At 38.3% G+C, this 20,210-nt stretch overlaps 1 protein-coding gene across 10 annotated transcripts in view; it reads right to left on the bottom strand.

Annotated features, from left to right (window-relative positions):
• The window catches only part of fat1a (FAT atypical cadherin 1a), an 88,961-nt gene that overhangs the window by 22,216 nt on the left and 46,535 nt on the right, over positions 1-20,210 (bottom strand). For 8 of the 10 annotated variants that reach the window (XR_007931362.1, XR_007931357.1, XR_007931373.1 and 5 more), the window contains 8 exons: positions 18,089-18,418; positions 17,218-17,428; positions 16,745-16,813; positions 15,452-15,591; positions 6,274-6,549; positions 5,804-6,014; positions 1,036-5,106; positions 143-339 (listed from right to left, as the gene is read on the bottom strand). Coding sequence is in view for 7 of the 10 variants with exons in the window: in XM_051903939.1 (XP_051759899.1) it covers positions 143-339; positions 1,036-5,106; positions 5,804-6,014; positions 6,274-6,549; positions 15,452-15,591; positions 16,745-16,813; positions 17,218-17,428; positions 18,089-18,418 (5,505 nt within the window). In the remaining 3 variants the exon portion in view is untranslated. The remainder of the gene's footprint in view (positions 1-142; positions 340-1,035; positions 5,107-5,803; positions 6,015-6,273; positions 6,550-15,451; positions 15,592-16,744; positions 16,814-17,217; positions 17,429-18,088; positions 18,419-20,210) is intronic. The other 2 variants (XM_051903576.1, XM_051903660.1) reach the window with 1 other exon arrangement.

The following is a 20,210-nucleotide window of genomic DNA, read 5'->3' as shown; positions in this document are numbered from 1 at the left end:
CTCTTTCTCTCTAAGTCTCGTCCCATTTAGCATGCACAGCGGGTAGGCAGCGCCCTCCCCTTAACTGACAGAATCAGACTACATGACATTTTGCAGCAATACACTTCCCACACACACATACACACAAAACTAACATTCATACCTTCTCACAAATTGGGCTGTTGTCATTGGCATCCAAGACCTTGACTTCAACTATAGCCTTGGCTGTGAAGGTCCCGTCAGTGGCTGTAATGTTCAGCAAGTAATTGTCCCTCTCCTCCCTGTCGAGAGGTTTCCGCACCGAGACCTTCCACTCACCTTGAGTATGCTCAATGCCAAACTGCCCCAAGGGGTCTCCACCTTCAGAGAGAAAACATGAGAAATGTCAGTCAAACTAATGAACATGAATGGCAGATAAATTGACTGTGTGTTTGTGGGGATTCCTGCAGTATGTGTGTAGTAGCTATAACAATGACTTAATTTATAACGTGTATATTTCACAGGTTATTGTGAGATATCTGTGCAATGAATAATCTCCAGAGTTTATGAAGCTTCACTTCTTGTTTGCTTGGACTTCACAACAGTAACACAATGTAAATAAATGGCAGTGTGTCTTGTTATGCCAATTTCTGTCATCACTCTACGATCAGGCGAAGACGAGTGGATGTAATGAGACTGTTTTCTGTGCCAGGAAGGGCTCATCTCATCTCCAGCTTGGCTTCGATGTTTGCGCTAATTAACTATCGCCAGAGCTGAAACATTCCCACTTTGTTTCAAAAGCATCATTGGGAAAATTATCCAGTTTTCAATTTAGAATCTCTTTGGTATCTAAGTATTCTTTACACAAAAATCCCTTAGAATGCGACAATCGCACTACATAGAATATTTTGCTTTAGCTTTGAATGGCTTCCCACAGATTATGAATTGCTTGTACTATAAATTATTCCATTCTAAACTAGTAAATTTAAACTATCCTTTTAAATTCAACTCAAATGATAATGGTGGCATGCAACTACTAAAATTAAAATAGAAGTACAAAATCAACATTAGACTAACCTGTGATAAAGTAGCTGATTTGCTTATTATTATCCTCTGTGTCCAGGTCTGTAGTGCTAAGAATGGCAATGACTCCACCAGGTGGGTCATCTTCGCTTACTGTGCCCTTATAGATCTCTGCTGTGAACCTTGGTGGGTTGTCATTCACATCTACCACTGTGACATCCACCTTGGTACTGGCCATCAGCTGTTCTTTGTCTCCACGGTCGGTGGCTAAGACTGAAACAGTGTACTTATTTGTCTTCTCACGGTCAAGTTCCTTTAATGTGGTAATCCATCCAGTTTCACTGTTGATGGCAAACAATTCTGCGATGTCTCTTGTCTCTTGGTTGGGATCGAGATTGTAAACCACATGGCCATTAGTGCCTGAGTCCAGGTCTGTGGCCTTTACCTGTATAACAGAAGTGCCACCTGGAAGATTCTCCACAACGAAAGCTTCATAAGGGTTTGACTCAAAGAGCGGTCGATTGTCATTGACATCTTTGACCTGGATACTAATATCCACAGCGGAGACAACTTTACTACCATCATATTCACTTTGTGCTTGTAGGGTTAGCTGATACCATTTGGTGCTTTCGTGGTCAAGCTTCTTCTCTAGCTTCAAAGATCCTGAGTTGGGGTCAACCACAAATACCTCATCCTGGTTGCTCTCAGGAGTATTCCCTTTCACCAGGCTGTAAAAGACTGGCTGATCACTTTCGGCCTGAATGACATCTATTTCTGAACCAAGAGGAAGATCTTCATCTATGGCAAATCTGTAGTGGGACTCTATGAACTTTGGCACTGGGACCTCGGGAGCAAGAATCCTGACATAGATAGGAACAACAGAGGACTTGGTAGGATTTCCGCCATCTTTTGCTCGCACAAGAAACGTGTATTGCTGGTTCTCCAATCCAATGAGGCTTTCCTTTGTTACAATGACACCACTGAACTGGTGGATTTCAAAATTCTCCTCAACATTGTCTGTGTCCGCTTCAATAGAATAGGTGATGTCTGCATTACTACCTTCATCCATGTCGGACGCTGCAATCTTAAGTATGGTTGTTCCTCTTGGCATGTCGGAAACAACATTAACTCTGTAATCAGCAGCTCTGAACTGTGGAGCATTATCATTGATATCCGTTAAGATCACATTTACAGTGCAGAAGCCAACTTTGCCACCACCATCTTTAGCAATTAAAGAAATCGGAATCACTTTCTCCAATGTGTTCTCTCTGTCAAGACTCTCCAAAGTAAAAATCTCTCCATTCTCAGAGATTGAGAACTTATCTTTAGCAATGTCATTGACTATATGGTAGGTGAGTCGTCCATATGTGCCAGAGTCTTCATCTGTCGCTTGAGCCTCAGCCACCATTGTTCCAACTGGTGAGTTCTCAAGAAGCTCAACCACGTAATCCACCTGGTTGAAGGTAGGATTGTGGAAGTTAGCACTAATAACATTGACCTTCACAATAGCTGAGTTTCTGAATACACCATCTGATACAGACACATTGATGTTATAGAGAGACTCCATGTGGGGTTTCCGGTGGTTTGATATGACTATAACCCCAGTCTTTGGATCTATAGCAAAGTTTTGCCCTTCATTTCCTGATATAATTGAGAAATCAAGTTTACCACTATCTGAGTTGTCAGCATCAGAAGCCTGAACCTGGGTGACAAAGTGGCCACGGGGGGCCAGCTCACTGACCGTTGCTTCATAGACTTTCTGTGAGAACACTGGAGCGTTGTCGTTAAGGTCTGTTACATCAATTAACACTATGACCTCACTGGAAAGGGCAGGCACTCCACCATCTACTGCTCTAATTATCAGTTTATGTGAGGGTTTTTCTTCATGGTCAAGCATCTGAGTTGTCCAGATTGTGCCTGTGTCACGGTCGATGCTAAAGTAATAAGAGCTCTTGTCTTTATCTTCAACAATCTGGTAAAAGAGCACTTTGTTGTTACCAGTGTCAGCATCTGTAGCTGAGACTTGCAATACAGACGTTCCGATCACCGATGCTTCCGAAAGACTTGCATTGTACAATTTGGTATAGAACACAGGTGGGTTGTCATTAACGTCTTCCAAGATTATGTCAACAAAGACTTCAGCTTTGGCACCAGTTAGCGAGTCGGTGGCCCTTACGCTAAGTTTATAGGCTGGGTGGGTCTCGAAATCCAAAGGCTTTACAACCTGAATGACGCCAGAATTGAAATTGATGGAGAACTGATTGAGAGGGTCCCCTTCTGTGATTGTGTACACTATTCTAGGGCCTTCTGAGTCATTAGCCTGAATGTGTACAATAGGTGTTAGTAACTGTATGCTCTCTGGGATCTCCAGACTGTAGAAGGCTTTCTCAAACACAGGCATTGCTTTGTTTACAACCATTATTGGCACCTCAACAGATGAGGAAAGTGCTGGATCACCTCCATCTCTGGCTACAATGGTGATTACAAATTCAGTGTTAAGGGAGTCTTTCTCAAGCTTCTTTGTAAGTGAGATTTCACCATCTATGCTGATTTGAACAAACTCATTTGGCTCCTGGAGATGGTAGTTGATCTCAGAATTTCTGTCAATATCGGCATCAACCGCAGTCACTTTTGTAATGACGTGACCCACCTCAGAGTCAACCTGCACCAGTGCCTGATAGGGTAAATTGACAAACACAGGTGGGTTGTCATTGACATCCTCAATTATCACAGTGACGAGGACATGGGCTACATCGGATGACTTGTCTTCTCTAGTCACCTCGACCACAATATCAAATATGCCTTGCTCTTCTCGATTAAAGGGTGTGCCTGTAGAGGAGAGTACTCCTGAGGTACGGCTTATTGTGAATCTCTTATCAGGGTTCAGAATGCTATAAAACAAAGGTTCATTGACTTGGTTTCCCACTGCAGCTATTACAGCTAAAGTCTTCTTCTCCGAGGAATTTTCTGGCACAAAGGCCTTATAAGATTCTTGGGTGAACCTCAGAGTACTCTCCTTATTCTCTCTGACATTTATTTTTACTAAAGCTGTTTTAGAAAACCTGCCATCAGACACCCTCACTCTGAGCTCATACCTGCTTCTAAGCTGAGTGACATTTTGAATAGTGATAACCCCTGTGACCGGGTCCATTTTAAACTTCTCTCCAATATTGCCTTCAACAATAGAGTAAAACAGCCTTGAATTTGGACCAGAGTCTGCATCTGTGGCATTGACTGTGATCACTTCCACTCCTTTGAAAGTTGGCACTAATACTGTGGTTTCATATAGATCTTGGCTGAACTGAGGGGGGCAATCATTGATGTCCAGGATCTCAATAGTCACGTTAGCAGCCTTCTCTGCAAAATGACGGGGGATTCCCATATCGTGGACTTGAACAGAAAAGCGAAACACAGATCTTTGCTCATAATCCAATTCGCTGATGGTTCTAACTGCACCAGTGCTAGAGTCAATAGCAAAGTAATTATGGGCAAATGGCTCAACAATCTGATAGACCAGCCTCGAGTTAGCATCACGGTCAGTGTCTAACGCACGGATGACAAGTGGTATGTTGTCTTTGGTGAGGACTACACTGTTGACAGGAGAAGACTCGCTGACCATTCCAATGAACTCATCTTGAATGAATACAGGTGCATTATCATTCTCATCCTTCAAGTGAATCAGTAGAGTAGTGTTACTTGCCAGACCGGCCATGTTGGTTCCCTGAATGGTTAGTTTGTATGATGGAATAGTCTCGTAATCCAAAACCGAATGGGTCACAACCACTCCAGAGTTGGGGTTGATGTCAAATGCTCCATTCATATTTCCATCTTTGATCTGATAGAATACTGATGATTGGCTGTTGGCGGTAACCAAACTTACAAAGGCTCCAGGCAAAGCAGTTTCGCTGACCTCAGCAGAAAACTCATTCTCTGAAAATTTAGGGATGGCATTGTCAGAAATAGTGACAGTTATGTCAACAGAGGCAGTAGCACTAAGTGGTGGTATGCCTTTGTCAGAGGCTTTCACAGTTAGCTCAAAACGGTTCTTGTTGCTACGGTCCAGCTCCTTTGCCACAGTGATGATGCCCAGGATAGGATCAATGGCAAATGAATTGGCAACATTTCCTAAGAAGAAATATGACAAAGATGCATCACTCACTTGCCAAAAGGTTTAGATTTTCATTTTCAGAACTCTTTAGAACTCATTAATTTAAAACTTCGTTGTAAAACTTTGTGCATTAAAGACTAAAGTGAAAAAATCATGAATGCATTGATTCAAAGGAAAAAAAAAATTACATCATAAGCATAAATCCTTTTGTTTTGCTTTATTTATACTGAATATTTGAGTTTGTAGTTAGTCAAGCGGCTGTATTGTCTTAGAATAATCAGCTGCCTAAGCGTCAGTCAGTATGTGATCTAAACAATGTTCTCACACACACACACACACACACACTCACACACACAACATTTCAATTAGCTTCTGTAATCTTGGATATTTCAAATATGTGCATTCTTAAAAGGCCACTTGGAGTCATTTCTGTGCTATGCTCTGCTTTCAAAACTCTCACAGAGTTTGGTGGGACTGCAGGACCCATTCAATATCTCCCACGTTTTCAACTCTAAGTGGCCAGCATGGGCCGCTCCTGTGGCTCTCTCGACAATATTTTAAAACTAAGAAGACATGATAGGCTTTCAAACTTACAGTTTGTTTCTACTTGCCTTTTCCATGGTCAGACATTTCATACATCATATGTATACATATGTAGTTTGCTAGACAAATTGGATTAAAGTCAAGAGCAATCAAATCAATCAGATGAATTACCTGACTCAATGCTATAGATGATCTCAGCATTCTGGCCTTTGTCTTTGTCAAGAGCAGAGACCTGAAGCACAGCAGAGCCGATGGCAGCAGATTCAAACACACGGCCCACATATGGTGAACCAGAGAACCAAGGTGCATTGTCATTGGTGTCCTGCACATTTACAATCACACGCACCAGGTTCCGCTTTACAGGAATGTCCTGATCTCGTACCTGCAGTGTGGAGGGCAGAGGAAAGGGTAAAAAAAAGGCAATTCTCCAGTAATTTCAACACTTTAATTACCAGCTTATGTGAAACACATCAAACACTTGCAAGCCCTTAGAAAAGTCATCTCAATGTCTCACGAACTAATTCAAATATAAACTGCCAGGATAGTTTACGCTGAGGGATGGCTGACTAGCTGAACATTTCTAAATCAGACAGAAAAATCAATTGGACAGATGATGTAAATAGCAGACCACATGATCTTACCATGACAGTTAGTGTATGTTGGTGCATGGTTTCATGGTCTAGTCTCTCTGCAGTGTACAATACTCCTGTTCCAGGATCTAGTCTGAACTTGCGTAGACTGAATGGGTCAGTGCTGCTGAGGAGGGTGAAGGTAAGCTTGTTCTTTTCATCCTGGTCTGTAGCTGTAATCCGTAACACTTCCGTCTCAGGTGGGGTATCTTCAGGGACATTCACTTCATACTTAGACTTAGAGAACTGAGGACGATGGTTGTTGGTGTCAATCACTTTAATAAGAACCTGTAAAAACATACAATAAAAGGTAAAGTAAATAATTTAGAAACTGTAAGGCCTTGTTAAATATATTTACAGCATAACAATTTCTTTTCATTAGGATGAGGATAGGCCAGTCTAACAGCCAACTAATTGTTCAATGCGGTTGATTAGTAAGTTTATATACATTTATCCATGTTTTTAGTATTGATACATTCAAAAGGATGAATTAAAAGACAAAACCTCACATCTCTGTGCCTGTCAGCTCAGTTAAACCCTCTCAGGAAGGTTGGCTGTCTAAATTCTTCCTCTTTAAAGCACCGCGGCTACAGCCATCAAAGCACAGCTTTTGTAACAAATATTCAACAATATATTTCTAGACAATTACTACTAGATTTCAAATCACCTTGCTGTGAGCAAGGTTGGGCATAATCTGTAGGTCTCTGATTGAGGACTATGATGGCTTTATGCAAATATGAATGAAAAGTTATCTGGTTGTTAAATTGTGACATAATGAATTTCTGTATGGAGATAAAGTTTAGGATCATGATTTTTTCAGAGTACTACAGCACACTATAAGTGTATATTAACACTATGTATATTTGGGATTTGATAGAGAGTTTGAAGCCTGAATTGGTGACACGTGACATCAGTCTTAACCGAATTCAGTCTATTTGTAGAATATCTGTCAGGTACCTCATCTGATCAATGTTTAGTTGACATGATAACCAGCCTAATTATATAGAGCATCTTTAAGACAGATTAATCAACTACAAGTTGTTCAGACTATACAGGGACTATTAATTTTATAAAAAGGCGTAGATTTGGACATTATGACATTGCACTTAATTTATGTTTGCTGTCTCATACCTCAGGGAATCAGAACTCCTATCATGGCTGCTTTAATATAGGCCGGATCAATACCTGTATTAACTCAGGCAATAATTTAAATGCCTGGTTACTTATGACTTACATTCAGTAATGAATGTTAGCAAACCGACATGAATCCAAATGAGTTGTGGCTGGTTGTGATAACATTGCATGTTGACATTTTCTTTGGTTAGGGATGATTGTATCGTGAATGCACTGGGATGTGTTTCATTAACAGTTAAAAGTCCTACAGCGAGTGAAATGCCAAGGTTATTCCACTGCATACTTATGAGCATTTTGACTTTTTAGCAATACTCAATACACACACTTCTTGTGCATAGGCTAATGCAGTAAAATAATTTATGAGCTGTCATTCTGAGGCACAAAAACACACACACCAACTGTGTGCACACATTTATCGTCTTTTTCTTTCAGTTATTTTTTCCCCCCCCAAAGTCAACCATCCATCTATTTGGCTTCTGGTTGTGGATAAGTGAGTGGACAGGGAGCTCCATACTCAACACAACCAGAGCAGCTAGTGTAGACTGAAAATGTGTGTGTGCTTAAATGAGCTGTGTTTATACAATCAGACATACTTTTATTAAACCAGGATGGAGAACAAAAGGGTGAAATGAATTTAATTATTAGAGTTCAACATGCCAGCCATCAGGTGGCGCTGTTTTACATAAAACGCACACACAAAAAAAAGGTTACAGTTCAGTGGATCCACTGATTTAAACCAGAATCTTTAGAATAGATTGGCCACATATGCGTCCCTCTAGTGACATATGTTTTCAAGTGACTGAACAGGAGTGAAAGTTGGAATATGAGGGACAGCTTTGGTATGTCACAGATTTACAATTTGAATGAATCTACCGATAAGCAACCGTAAAAGAGTGCATAGTCTGGAAAGCCTGACGCTCTATTCTAAGCATCATATTTGTGTACAAACAGATATTTCAAGAGCAGATTCTCATATACTCTAAACTTGGCTTGTGCTAATACAGTGACATATCAATATATTACAATACATTCAATATAATCCCAGTTCCTAATTCATCTATTATAGTTCATTACATTTTCGAGAGCTCAGTTATTGAAGATGCAGGTCTTATAAATAAGCATCTCTTCAGGCATTTCTCAATGAGGTCAGAGCCTCTTTTAAGAGGCGTTGTACTAGACAAATGCAAAGTGAGTCAAACGTAAAATTGGTACTGATGTTTGGTCTCTGTTGAGCATTTGCCGCAGTTTCAGTCACAATCGAAATATAATAGTAATGCATCACCATGTATTGAATCTAATGTATTTCTTATCGTGAGGTACTTGCCAGCTCTACTCTAAATCATAAATGTCACAAAAACATTTGCCTTATATTTAACATCTATCTAGCATATACACTACTGTTGAAAAGTTTGGGGGTCGGCACGATTTTTTAATGTTTTTAAAAGAAGTCTCATGCTCACAGCATTTATTTGATCAAAAATACAGTAAACATTTCTGACTATCATCACAGTTGAAAACAGTTTTGATTTTTTTTTGTGAGTCTTTACTGTCACTTTTGAACAATGTAATGCATCCTTGCTGAATAAAAGTATTAATTTCTTAAAAAAAAAAAAAAAAAAACAACTCTTGCTTAACCCAAACTTAAATATATAAAATATAATTCACAATAAAATAAGACACTTTATTTGTCAAACATTCTGATTCACAATAAGCTTTTGTGATGGGTTTGAACACTTCGTAAGGCATCATCTCTGTTAAATGTTGTTTCACTTTGGAACATATATTTCAACGTTTGATGGATGCAGCCCAAAATAAAATGTATGTTTGTGTGTGTGTGTGTGTGTGTGTGTGTATATATATATATATATATATATATATTATATATATATATACACACACACTTAGCTGTTAGCTGCCACTTGCTCTCAGCTCAAGATTAGCCCATGTGGGTGTGAGTGTGGGCAATGCTCACACTTGTCCTGACAGCATCAGCACGTCCCCTGTCCCTGAAGAACATGTTTGGTTTTATCGAATGCCAAAGGTCGAGGAAGAGAAATCTTTGCCTTTTTCTCTCTTCTCTTGCCTTCTTTCTCACACCTTACCCTGGAGACATGCCGTCTGGCCCTGGCCTTGCCAGCCTGGCTCTTTTTCTTTTTTTTTTTTGTAAATCATGCCAGCACAGACAGTCAACTGAAGCACCGGTGTAAATAGATGAAGCTTGCAGCTTGTATTTGTTTATATCCTGCCTGCTTTCCATGATGCTTTAGAAGCAGAACGACAGGCTTTGCGACTGTGATGCAAATGTACATTGAAAAAACTCAAAGGAGCTTCACTAATGTCTAACACACATAGAGAAAGAAGGACAGATGGAGGGATTCGAGAGGAAGTGGTGAGTGAGGGAGTGATTAAAGAAAAAGATCAGAGAGTGTGAATGACAGATGAAGAAGGATGCGTGTGTGAAAGACAGAAAAGCAGAAAGATGAGAAACAGAAGTGAGGCACAATAAGAAGTAAGAGAGAGAGAGAGAGAGAGAGAGAGAGAGAGAGAGAGAGAGAGAGAGAGAGAGAGAGAGAGAGAGAGAGAAAAGCAGAAAGGAATGTAACACTATATATGAAAATGAAGGTGTATGTGTGAACGTGATATATACACACACACACACACATGAGATGATCCCTAAGGGGGGGCTATTCCAGAAGCCGGAAGCCTACTATTGAAGTGAAATTCCTGTTACAAACTCCTACCACTTAAACAGGCATTACCTCTCACACATGGACATCTCTTAGACTGAGTTAAAACTTAACATTTATTATATTATGTTCTAATCCAGTCTACACACACACTGGACAATTCTAACATGGAACATACCAGCGCTACTTTTAGCAACAGATGTAATTTTAGACTTCAGACTAAATTGCATTTAAAATTGGTCACATTTTTGTCTCTTGGAAATTGTTCCATTTTGCAGTCATAACCCAATTTGTTCAGCTAATCTCTAATGCTTGACCTTCGTGGTCGCCTCAATGCCTTGTTTGTCTCGATCAGGGTGTTATTGAATCATAGGCATGCACATACCTTGAAAACTCTCGCACAATTACAGTCAAACCAAAATTTATTCAGACACCTTGAACATTTCATTCATTATTACAGTTTATTCACTATAGTTAAAAAAAAAAAAAAAAAAATGATAATAAAATATGACAAGATCGGACAGTTTAAACTGTTTCAGAAAAAAATAATCTTAAATATGTCAGATAACACTTAAGCAAAACATGGTCAGGTCAAAGTGTCCGAATAATTTTGGTCCCAAATTTTTTTTTTTTTTATCAATTTTACTGGTAGTCCACTTTTTGGGAATTTTTGGATATAATATGTCACAGTTTACTTTATTTTGCTATCCTCACTTACATAAATGAACTGTAGTGTCCTGCACCCACTAGTAAAAAAAAAAAAATAATAATAAAAATGTCTGAATAATTTTTGGTTTGACTGTATATGCATGCTATTTATTAGATTTAACATCTGTATTTTGCCAGGCACAGGTACTGTGGCAGGCATAGTTATTATATTACACTAGCGTGCAAGTTTGGGGTCAATAAGATTTTGTTATATATAGAAATTTATACTTTTATTTAACAAGGATGCATTAAATTGATTACAAGTAGCAAAACTTTCAACAATGATAATAAAAAGACATGTCTCTTGAGCACCGAATCAACATCTTAAAATAATTTCTGAAGGATCATATGACACTTAAGACTGGAGTAATGGCTGCTGAAAATAATTTACATTTTAAAATATATTAAAATAGAAATCAGTTTTTCAATCGTAATATTCATATCAAAAAAAAAAAAAAAAAAAAAAGCAGCCTTGTTAGCATAAGAGAAAAAATGCTACCAACCCCAAACAGTTGTATATATTGTACACAAATTCATGAGTAAGAAATCACAGGCAGAAATGGGCACTGTTCACCCAGATCCCCATATTTCTTTGTATGTGACATGTCTTAGAGAAAATGACTTTGGCACAGTCGCAAACAGACAGAGTTGCTACACATTCACTCAGAAGGCCTAAAATAGGATTACACCCAGCATACACTTTCCTCCCCCTCTGCATTCTTTTCTTCCCTTCCAAAATAATCATAATCCCTCATTGCCTGTCTGAAATGTGGTGCTTTTGTTGAGATTGGGGTGAAAGAGAGATAAAAAAAAAAAGTGTGGAGATAAATGGCAAAAACAATGAAAATAGAGCATGGAGAAGGTCTGGCAAGCCCATGTGGAATACACATGACTTTGATTTAAACAAAGATATGCGGCTCCACGAGGAGGAGAAAGCTAATCGCTTCAGGAGAGGGTCACTAGACATACAAAGGCAAAAGCGGAGCCTGAATGCAGATTTATGATTAAAAACGTGCATTTGGTGGGTTGCAAGGGTAACGAAATTCATGCAGATAAATCAAACAAATAAATAAAAATCCCCTCCTTGTCAGCTGTAATCTGTTTAACTTTGTGTTTTCTTTCAAACACAACTGGCACATGATAAAGTTGCAGATATACTTCCTTGGTCACATGCTCAAATTGACTTTGGAACCTGCTTTTATTTAGATGCAGCTGTTCCAAAACAAGTGCTTCTCGGAGCCAAACTCATTAGTTGGTCAATGTAGAAATCAAAGATGAAACAAGTTTCAAATGGGTTATATTACTCATCCATCTTTCTCTTGCTTTGTAGGGCGAGATGAAAGCTTGCAGGCGTACACTTAATATCGCCTCTTTAATGTTTTAAGGGCAAATATTTGCTTGATTTGTTCGTTTGGTCTAGTTTGCTTTCCAGCACCTGCCTGAGTGTTTACAGAGATATTAGAAAGTGTTGAGTATAAACTGACTTTTGTCAATGCTAATTAGCCAGCAAGCTGAAAACTCCTGTCAGGGTGATCTAATGTACCAAGGACATCTGCAAAAGTAAAACAAACTTGTGTTCCCTAGTCTAGTACTGTTAAAGCAGTACTGAGACACCTGGCAAAAGTTAAAACAAGCTATAGATTCTGCAATTTAGTTTTGTTTATAGTATCAGTTAGCAGAATATGTCCAGGTAATATTTCATCACAAAAAAAAAAGAAAAAAAAAAAAAAGAGAGAAATTATATTTTGAATTATATTTTCATTATAATATATTATATTTTGCATAAAGAAAATAAATTGTTTTTAGGATCATTTAATTTATTTATTTATTTTTTTTACATCACTTACATTATTTGCTGTTATGTCAAAAAATCTGAATATTGCAAAAAATATCTCACTTTTGGCTGCTCCTCTATTAGGGGTTGCCTGAATACTGGAAAAAAAAAAAAAAAAAAAAAACATAAGAAAAATATATGTTCTCTGCCTTTTGATATTGGGGTGAAATATGATCCACACATACTGTGAGAATCACCCAAAAGCTCTTGTCTGCTGTTGATTTTCAGACTTACAAAAGATCTACAGATTTTCAGACTTTACAAAAGAAATACCAGTTTTTATTACAGGGGATTAAATGGAGTAGATCAACCGACAAAACTGACATTAGACACGCAATCACTAATTTAGAGCCTGATTAAAATTTACCATCAAAGCCTCAGTCGTCATGGGTCAACGAATACATAACTGAACCTCAAACAGTAATGATTAATCACCACATCAACATGACAAACCCAACACAAAAGAGTCAAAACCCCCAAAAATATGTGCACAAGCAGCTCCAGCCAAAGCCAGATGCAGGGCACCTAAGTTTGCACTCTGTGCCCTGAGAATGTGACAACTGTAACTGATTCGACTTGAAAGGTTCGAGGGTCCAACAACAGTTTCAGATTAAGCAGGGCCAATCGAGAGACGCTTTGAAGAGCTGCAGCGCAAGGAGTGTCACATCACTGCCTTTGTGTTTGGAAATTTTGTCAATAAGAGGGAGAGAGATTTGGAGGGGGCGGGGGTGGTCTTTGGTTCAGGATATTCGTGGCAGTTAATTTTGCGTGCAGGAATGTATGTGTTCGGTGGTATCGTTGGCCACAGTGGTCTGCTTGATCACAAGAGAGTTCCGACAGTGTTGCCTAAACATATCCCGGGAGGGGGGTTGGGGATCTGCTCACAATGCAGGCTCTGTTCACAAGAGTGAGGGCAAAAACACAGTCCTCATCCAGCGAGCCCCGCTCTTCAGTGACCTCTTTAGGACCATATGCAAAGATTTACTCATGCTCCAACAGGAAATCAGCACATGAACTATGTGGCCAGTTTAGAGGTGATATAAATGATGTAGGGAAGACCAGTGGCAACGTTTTTTACACTTTCTGCCATAACTCACAAATCTGAGTTATCATAACGACTACTACAAATCCTGGTAATATTCTGGTAAAAAAACAACTGAATGGACTTATGAAAATGATGAGATTATACTATCAAAATGAATATAAAAGGTCAGATATTTACATTCTCCTCCAATTACATTATATTAACCATTTAACTCACAAAAAAGCATGCCTCAAAGTAGTAATGTTACTTAAATACACCATAGTCTCACTAATTTGGTACTATTTAGTTTTTTAGGAATGTGTATTTAGAGCAAAAGTAATACATATGGTATAATGTTTTAAATCGGTTTAATAAAATGGTAACACTTTACATTAAGGTTCATTAGTTAAACATTAGTTAATGGATTAACTAACATGAAGTAACCATGAGCAATACATTTGTTACTGTATTTACTAATCTTTGTTAATGTTAGTTAATTAGAATACAGTTGTTCATTGTTTGTTCATGTTAGTTCACAGTGCATTAACTAATGTTAAAAAGATTTTAATAATGTATTAGTAAATGTTGAAATTAACATTAACAAAGATTAATAAAAGCTGTGTAAGTGCAGTTCATTATTAGTTCATGTTAACTAATGAACCTTATTGTAAAGTGTTACCAATAAAATATACTGATCAACTGACTCAGCTGGTGTTCTTTGATTCAAGTAGATACTTTGATTAGAGAATGTTCATTATGCACTTTCTATTCACACAAATTTAATTTCAGTAGTGTTAAAATTACACACAAACCTTACAAGACAGTGTTAGCATCTGTCATCCAATTTTTAATCCAAAATAGATAAAATGGGTTCAAAGGCAACTTTATATAGAAAAATGTGGATGTCCAAATGATTTCTTTCCCCAAACTTTTTTTTTTGGCAAATAACTTGGCATTTGCTGAGTAAGTGTCATCATCATCTTATTTGTAACAAATGCAAAGATCAAAGTAAATTGATAAGTTTGAAAAACCTTGCAGCATCAACTTTGTAATTCACATTATTGAAAGGTGTGGTTAATGTTCTCCTAAGATAAATATACAACAGAATTAAAGAAAAAGAGCGAGACTGTCAGGGGAAGCGAAATGAAAGAGCAGGGAGCCAGACGGCTTCATCCTCCTCGCACGCTCCAGGAATGAGACAATGGAAGATTCCAGGAACCCTGGCCAAAAACTCTCCATCCGCCAGGCCAAGGAATGTCTGCCAGCATGTTGTGACGTGAGGTATTTGAAGAACATTCAGAGAACCTTTAGAAATCAAAAAATGTACAATATCTGACCTGATTCTAACTAGAGAAATTATCCAATGCCTGGTATTTCAACCCTTTTTCCCAGAAAAAAACTTATGACTTGGCCTGCACTCAACCTGTACAAGGCATATCTATAAATATACCTCTACAATCACTGCAAAACATGTATTTGAATCAGGTTTAATTATTGTATTTTGTGCTTTCACTATACCTATCGACAACCACATCAATAGCAAGACAGTAATCTTGAAGGCTGATATGAGCTTATACAGAAAAGACCTTTGGGACCTATAGTGCCAGTGCAGCCAAAAGAGGAAACTCAATTTGGAAAGTTAGAAATGCTTGGGTTGCTTTTTCTTCCTTGCCACCGTGTACATGCACAAAAAATCTGAGACATGTTTTGCCCCTCATAGTGATCTCAAAAAAGAAGCCCAGGCCTCTATGGTAAGCGCACAATGCTCAGCTTCCATAAACACTTCATTAGCAATTCAATTACCTGCGTGCTGACAGATCTGGTGCCATCTGTTGCGTCCACCGTCAGGTTGTAATGGGATTTCTGCTCGGCGTCCAGCGCTTGGGCCACAATCACCGTCCCACTCGCCTTCCCCACCTCAAATCGACTGTCAGAATTACCACCTGTTGAGAGGAGGTTTTCACCACAACCAAAATGGACAGGAAATTAGATGGCCATCATAACAAGTTAGGCAGTTGAAGACAGGAGAGAGAAAAGGAGAACTGCACAGGTGGCAAAAGTCAGAGTGTCACGTCTGTGGCTTTGCTGCAACTGTTTCACACTTTTTGTGTAAACCACAATAATCGCTATCTACCATATCCGCGCATTAGTGCGTCAAAACCCGAAAGATATAATATTTACATATTATTAAAAATATGGATTAATGAGAGTAAATAATAAGAGTGTCAAAATAAAAATTAGGTAGTGAAGCAGGTTTGCTGATTTTTCTTTATATCATTTCTTTATAAATTTATTTTGAAGTGTACAGAAAAGCTTGTTCCTTGAAGAAGAAGAGGTGTATTCAAGTCATTGCATGTGAAAATGTATTTTTTAATGTATTTTGAAATAAAGTAATATTAAATTTAGTAATAGATATACATAAATTAGCCATTTCACTCATATAAGAATGTGTACAGAGATATATATCGGTCAAAAACCATTCTGCTTAGTTGATTAACTGTCTATGGACAGATTTTGGAACTGTCACAAGGAAAAGCTAAGAATTAATCAGTATTTTAAAATTCTTTATTTGTCATTTTAAAAACACCAACAGCTTTGCCGAAGGATAATATATGTGAATTTTGAGTAAACATTCATTTGATATCATTAATTTGTATTATACATATGTATCAGTCATCCTACTCTTTTGATCTTGCCAGCAGCCACTGAATCACCAGCAGTATATAATTATTTTCTGATTATATGACCAAACATAAATTTAACAATAATAAAAACACCATACATTAAAGAAAATGAGAGCACTGGGCCTTCAAAGTGAACAACACTAAGTGCACAGGCTGGCAAAGAAAATAAGCTACGCTTTATGTATGCAATACTAAGACAATCTCATAGGGTGGATAGAGACTACTAATTTTGATTTAAATTTAAATTTGTAACTCTTTCATTGCCAGCTCATAAGCCCTTAGTGAGAAAGAATCAAAACTTGGGACCTGGTGCAACCAATGTGAAACAATCACAACAGCACGAGTACAAAAGCACATGACAGATCTCATAATTGGCCACGCACAGTAGTATTAGGAGATCTGCGGCAGATACCTTCTGCAGTGCAGTTCAGGTCGCAAGCCATCTGAACGATGTAAAACAGTTCTTTAGCCGCTATGTCCTCTTCCAAAGCCAAGAAGAGGAGCAAGGAGACAAACAAGAGGAGGAAAGCAGGAGGAGAGAAGCAGAAGAAACCAAACCATTCCAAAATAAAGAAGGAGAACAAGTAGAAAAGAGAGAGAAAGTAAAGGTTGTCAGTGATAGATTGGTTAAAAGATAAAGGGACAGGAAAAGGATGCAAACTATTAAGTCGTATTATGCCAATTCTATTGAGAAGATAAACACAAAGATAGAAGTTAATTCATGCAAAGAAAATTCATCTAAAGTGTCTCATTAGAAGATTTAATCATTTCAGTTTGTAACAAATTTGTGTAATAACAAAGACATTTATTAGGATCCAAGCTTTAGCATAAATGCTGTCAAACAAGCACACACAACAAACTCAGGAGGATTCACCTCCACCATACCTGTTATTTCAAACCAGACTGGCGTGTCAACAGAATCCATGGTGATGACCCCGACCATGTGTGCCACGGGGTCGCTCTCCATGACAGAAAAGGAGTAAAACGGCTCGTCAAATGCCAAAGGAATTGTATTCGGCTCCGGCTTGGGGATCCATTCGATGTGTAGACGGCAGGTGGACGATTTCTGGGGACGGCCATTATCCACTGCTTTAATCTGAAGGATAAATGTTGAATAAAGACATGTCAAATCAAAGAATAAAACGAATAGAATAACAGTGTTATTTATTATAGTAATTAATGTAACAGCAATGTTTTCAAATATATGGAAGCCAACTGAAGCCATAAAATAAGTGTTGATCTCAAAAATTGTAAGAATGATGGGTTTGGGATTCATATGTTTGGGAACAATAATAATTTTTGCAATTCTGTTAGTGGTATTCTAGACTTTAAGCTCAATAAAGGAGAGATACAACTATCTGAACACTACTAAATGCGGGAAAGACAGAACGTTACCAGAACACCTGTCACTGAGACCTTTGGAAAACGACAGATGTTAGGTAATGAAACAATAGGAGGTCTGGCAAAAATGTCACTGGCCACATGGGCGGGCAGGAAGTTCATTTTGCGCTCGTAAAACTTCAATCGGAGGGACATTCAGGAAAAAGGTAGTGTGTGTCAATTCTGAGATCTCAGATTTCTAGGACATAATAATGACCTCCTTAAATGCTTTAACTCAAGATAGAAAACAAATATATTTACAATAAAAAAAAGCATGCAGTTATTTTTAATATCTTGCTATTTGCACATTTCTAATGTTTCCAAGTGTGCTAATACAAATAACAGAATATTTGCTACAGAAAGTGTACGTCCTCACCGTTAAGATATCATAATCTCCAGCAGAAGAAGTCTTCTTAAAGGAAACCAAGCCAGTTTTGGGCTCAATGAAGAACTTTCCCTGTTCGTCTCCGTCCTCGATGCTGTAGGAGATCTCAGCATTTGGGCCTTCGTCTCGATCTGAGGCGATGACGCGGTACACAGGATCTCTCTTGAGCGCACGCTCTTTCTCTGGCCTTTCTCGCTCTGGGAGTTTGATTTTGTAGACTTTCTCCATAAACTGTGGTTTGTTGTCGTTCTCATCCAGAACTTTGACAATGACTCGAACAGTAGTGGACTTTACAGGAACGCCCTGATCAGACACCGTGATCTGTAACGTAAGATTGTGGAATGTGAAGTTATAATGCTCCTTTAAACTCATTTTCATCACAGACAGATAGACGGACAGATAGACGGATCGATAGATTATAGAGTGTATTCTTAAGACCAATTAGTTGACTTGTTCAGGCAACCCACTGACTAGATGGTTTTGAAAATATGTACTTTTGCACATTCCTTTAAAAGTTTCCTTTGTTTGAATAGAAAGCTTCAGGGGGCTGATAGAAAATGCTGTAATCGAGGGGGCGGAAAGATTCATTCACTCAGTTCTAGTTTTCTTTCCTTTCATGTTGAATAACCCCAAAACCCAAGAGAGCCGGTGTCATAATGAACATTTTCAATTAGAGTGACAAAATGAGCAGTACTAAAAGAGGTGCACAGGACAATAATAGAACACACTCAAGAATATCTGACACAAGTGATTGAAAACCTTCATTATAGCGAGCGCTTCAATCAATCGTCGTTCAGAGGTAAAGAAAAATCTCCTGTTCGGAACACGGGGGCAAGTGTTCCTATCTAAGTCAATTGGCTGACAAAATTGAAGTAATTCCCTGTGCGCTTAGCTGTCAAGCAATCTTTTCAGAGACGTGCAGAAAGGCGGGAAGGGTTTCCGGGGGTTAGAACAGACTGTTATGCATTACTCTGTGTGATTGCGGGATGACGTTTTTCCTACATAATTTCTCTTTTATGACATCTGATGAAAAATACCATCATGAATGTGATAGCCAAACAGGCTACATGGCCTCAAAATGAGTGTGCTTTTTATTTTTCTCAAAGCTAACCCTATCATCAAATCGAATTGTGTTTTTAAAAGAACTAGAAATGAGTACTTCATACATTATTCAAAAAGGCATTAGATCGATTTAGTTCAATTGTACTGCAAGTGCACTATAGTGACAAAAAATGAAAAGATAAAAAGTTCACACCAGTTCTAACAGCAAAGCACTTTTGTCAACAATATGAACAGTAATAGGTACAGGAGTTCTTCCAAATGAGCAGAGACGGCGGCATTAAGCAGACACTGGTGGTTTGTTGAGCATATACTCAAGCTCAGAACGCCGTGTCCAATCTCAGCTGGTATCCGTTAACCAGCTCATTAATTTCCTCTGGATATCTTCAGTTAATCTCGGAAAATGCCCATTTGAGGCAGCTTAATGGTACGCTGGTGCATAAGCTGATGAATACAAACACACACAGAGATGCAGACATGCACACTATTTCCTTCTAATGAACTCAGCAGACTTGTGTAGCTTTGAGTGCAAAATACAAACTACCGCTTTCTATGGCTGAAGCAGATTAATAACAGGCCGGCACAGACATATAAAGCATCTGTTCAACACTATAAAAACTGTGCTTTTGGTGTGAACAACAAGTAGACCTATAATGTATATTTGTTTTCAAAGATGTCCAGTGCTGTCCAAGTGTTTTGACCAAACAGATTTAATTGAATAGGAAAGACAAGGGACTCAGTCAGCTCCAACATTCCTCTCTCCCAAGCTGAGCTTTTTTGTATGCCTGCAATGCATTGCTTTTTTAAAACGTTTACCAGCAACTGGAAAGAATTCAGACAGTTGAAATTAAATTTCCAGTTTAATAAAAAAATTATATCATGTCTGCTTTGAACATCATTTATATAACTAGATTTTTACATTTTCTGTGGTGCTAGCCTGAGTAAAATCATCCGAGGGGTGAAAATAATTGCTTAAAGTTAAAGCACAACTCTCCTGAACAAGACGTAAGATTTGCAGTCTTACATGACATTTATGCAAATGAACAAAAAGGGG

The sequence above is a fragment of the Ctenopharyngodon idella genome, chromosome 1 (assembly GCF_019924925.1).
Source record: "Ctenopharyngodon idella isolate HZGC_01 chromosome 1, HZGC01, whole genome shotgun sequence".
Taxonomy (NCBI): Eukaryota; Metazoa; Chordata; class Actinopteri; order Cypriniformes; family Xenocyprididae; genus Ctenopharyngodon; species Ctenopharyngodon idella.
The sequence above is the reverse complement of the archived record's forward strand: the minus strand, read 5'-3'. Positions and strand labels throughout refer to the sequence as shown.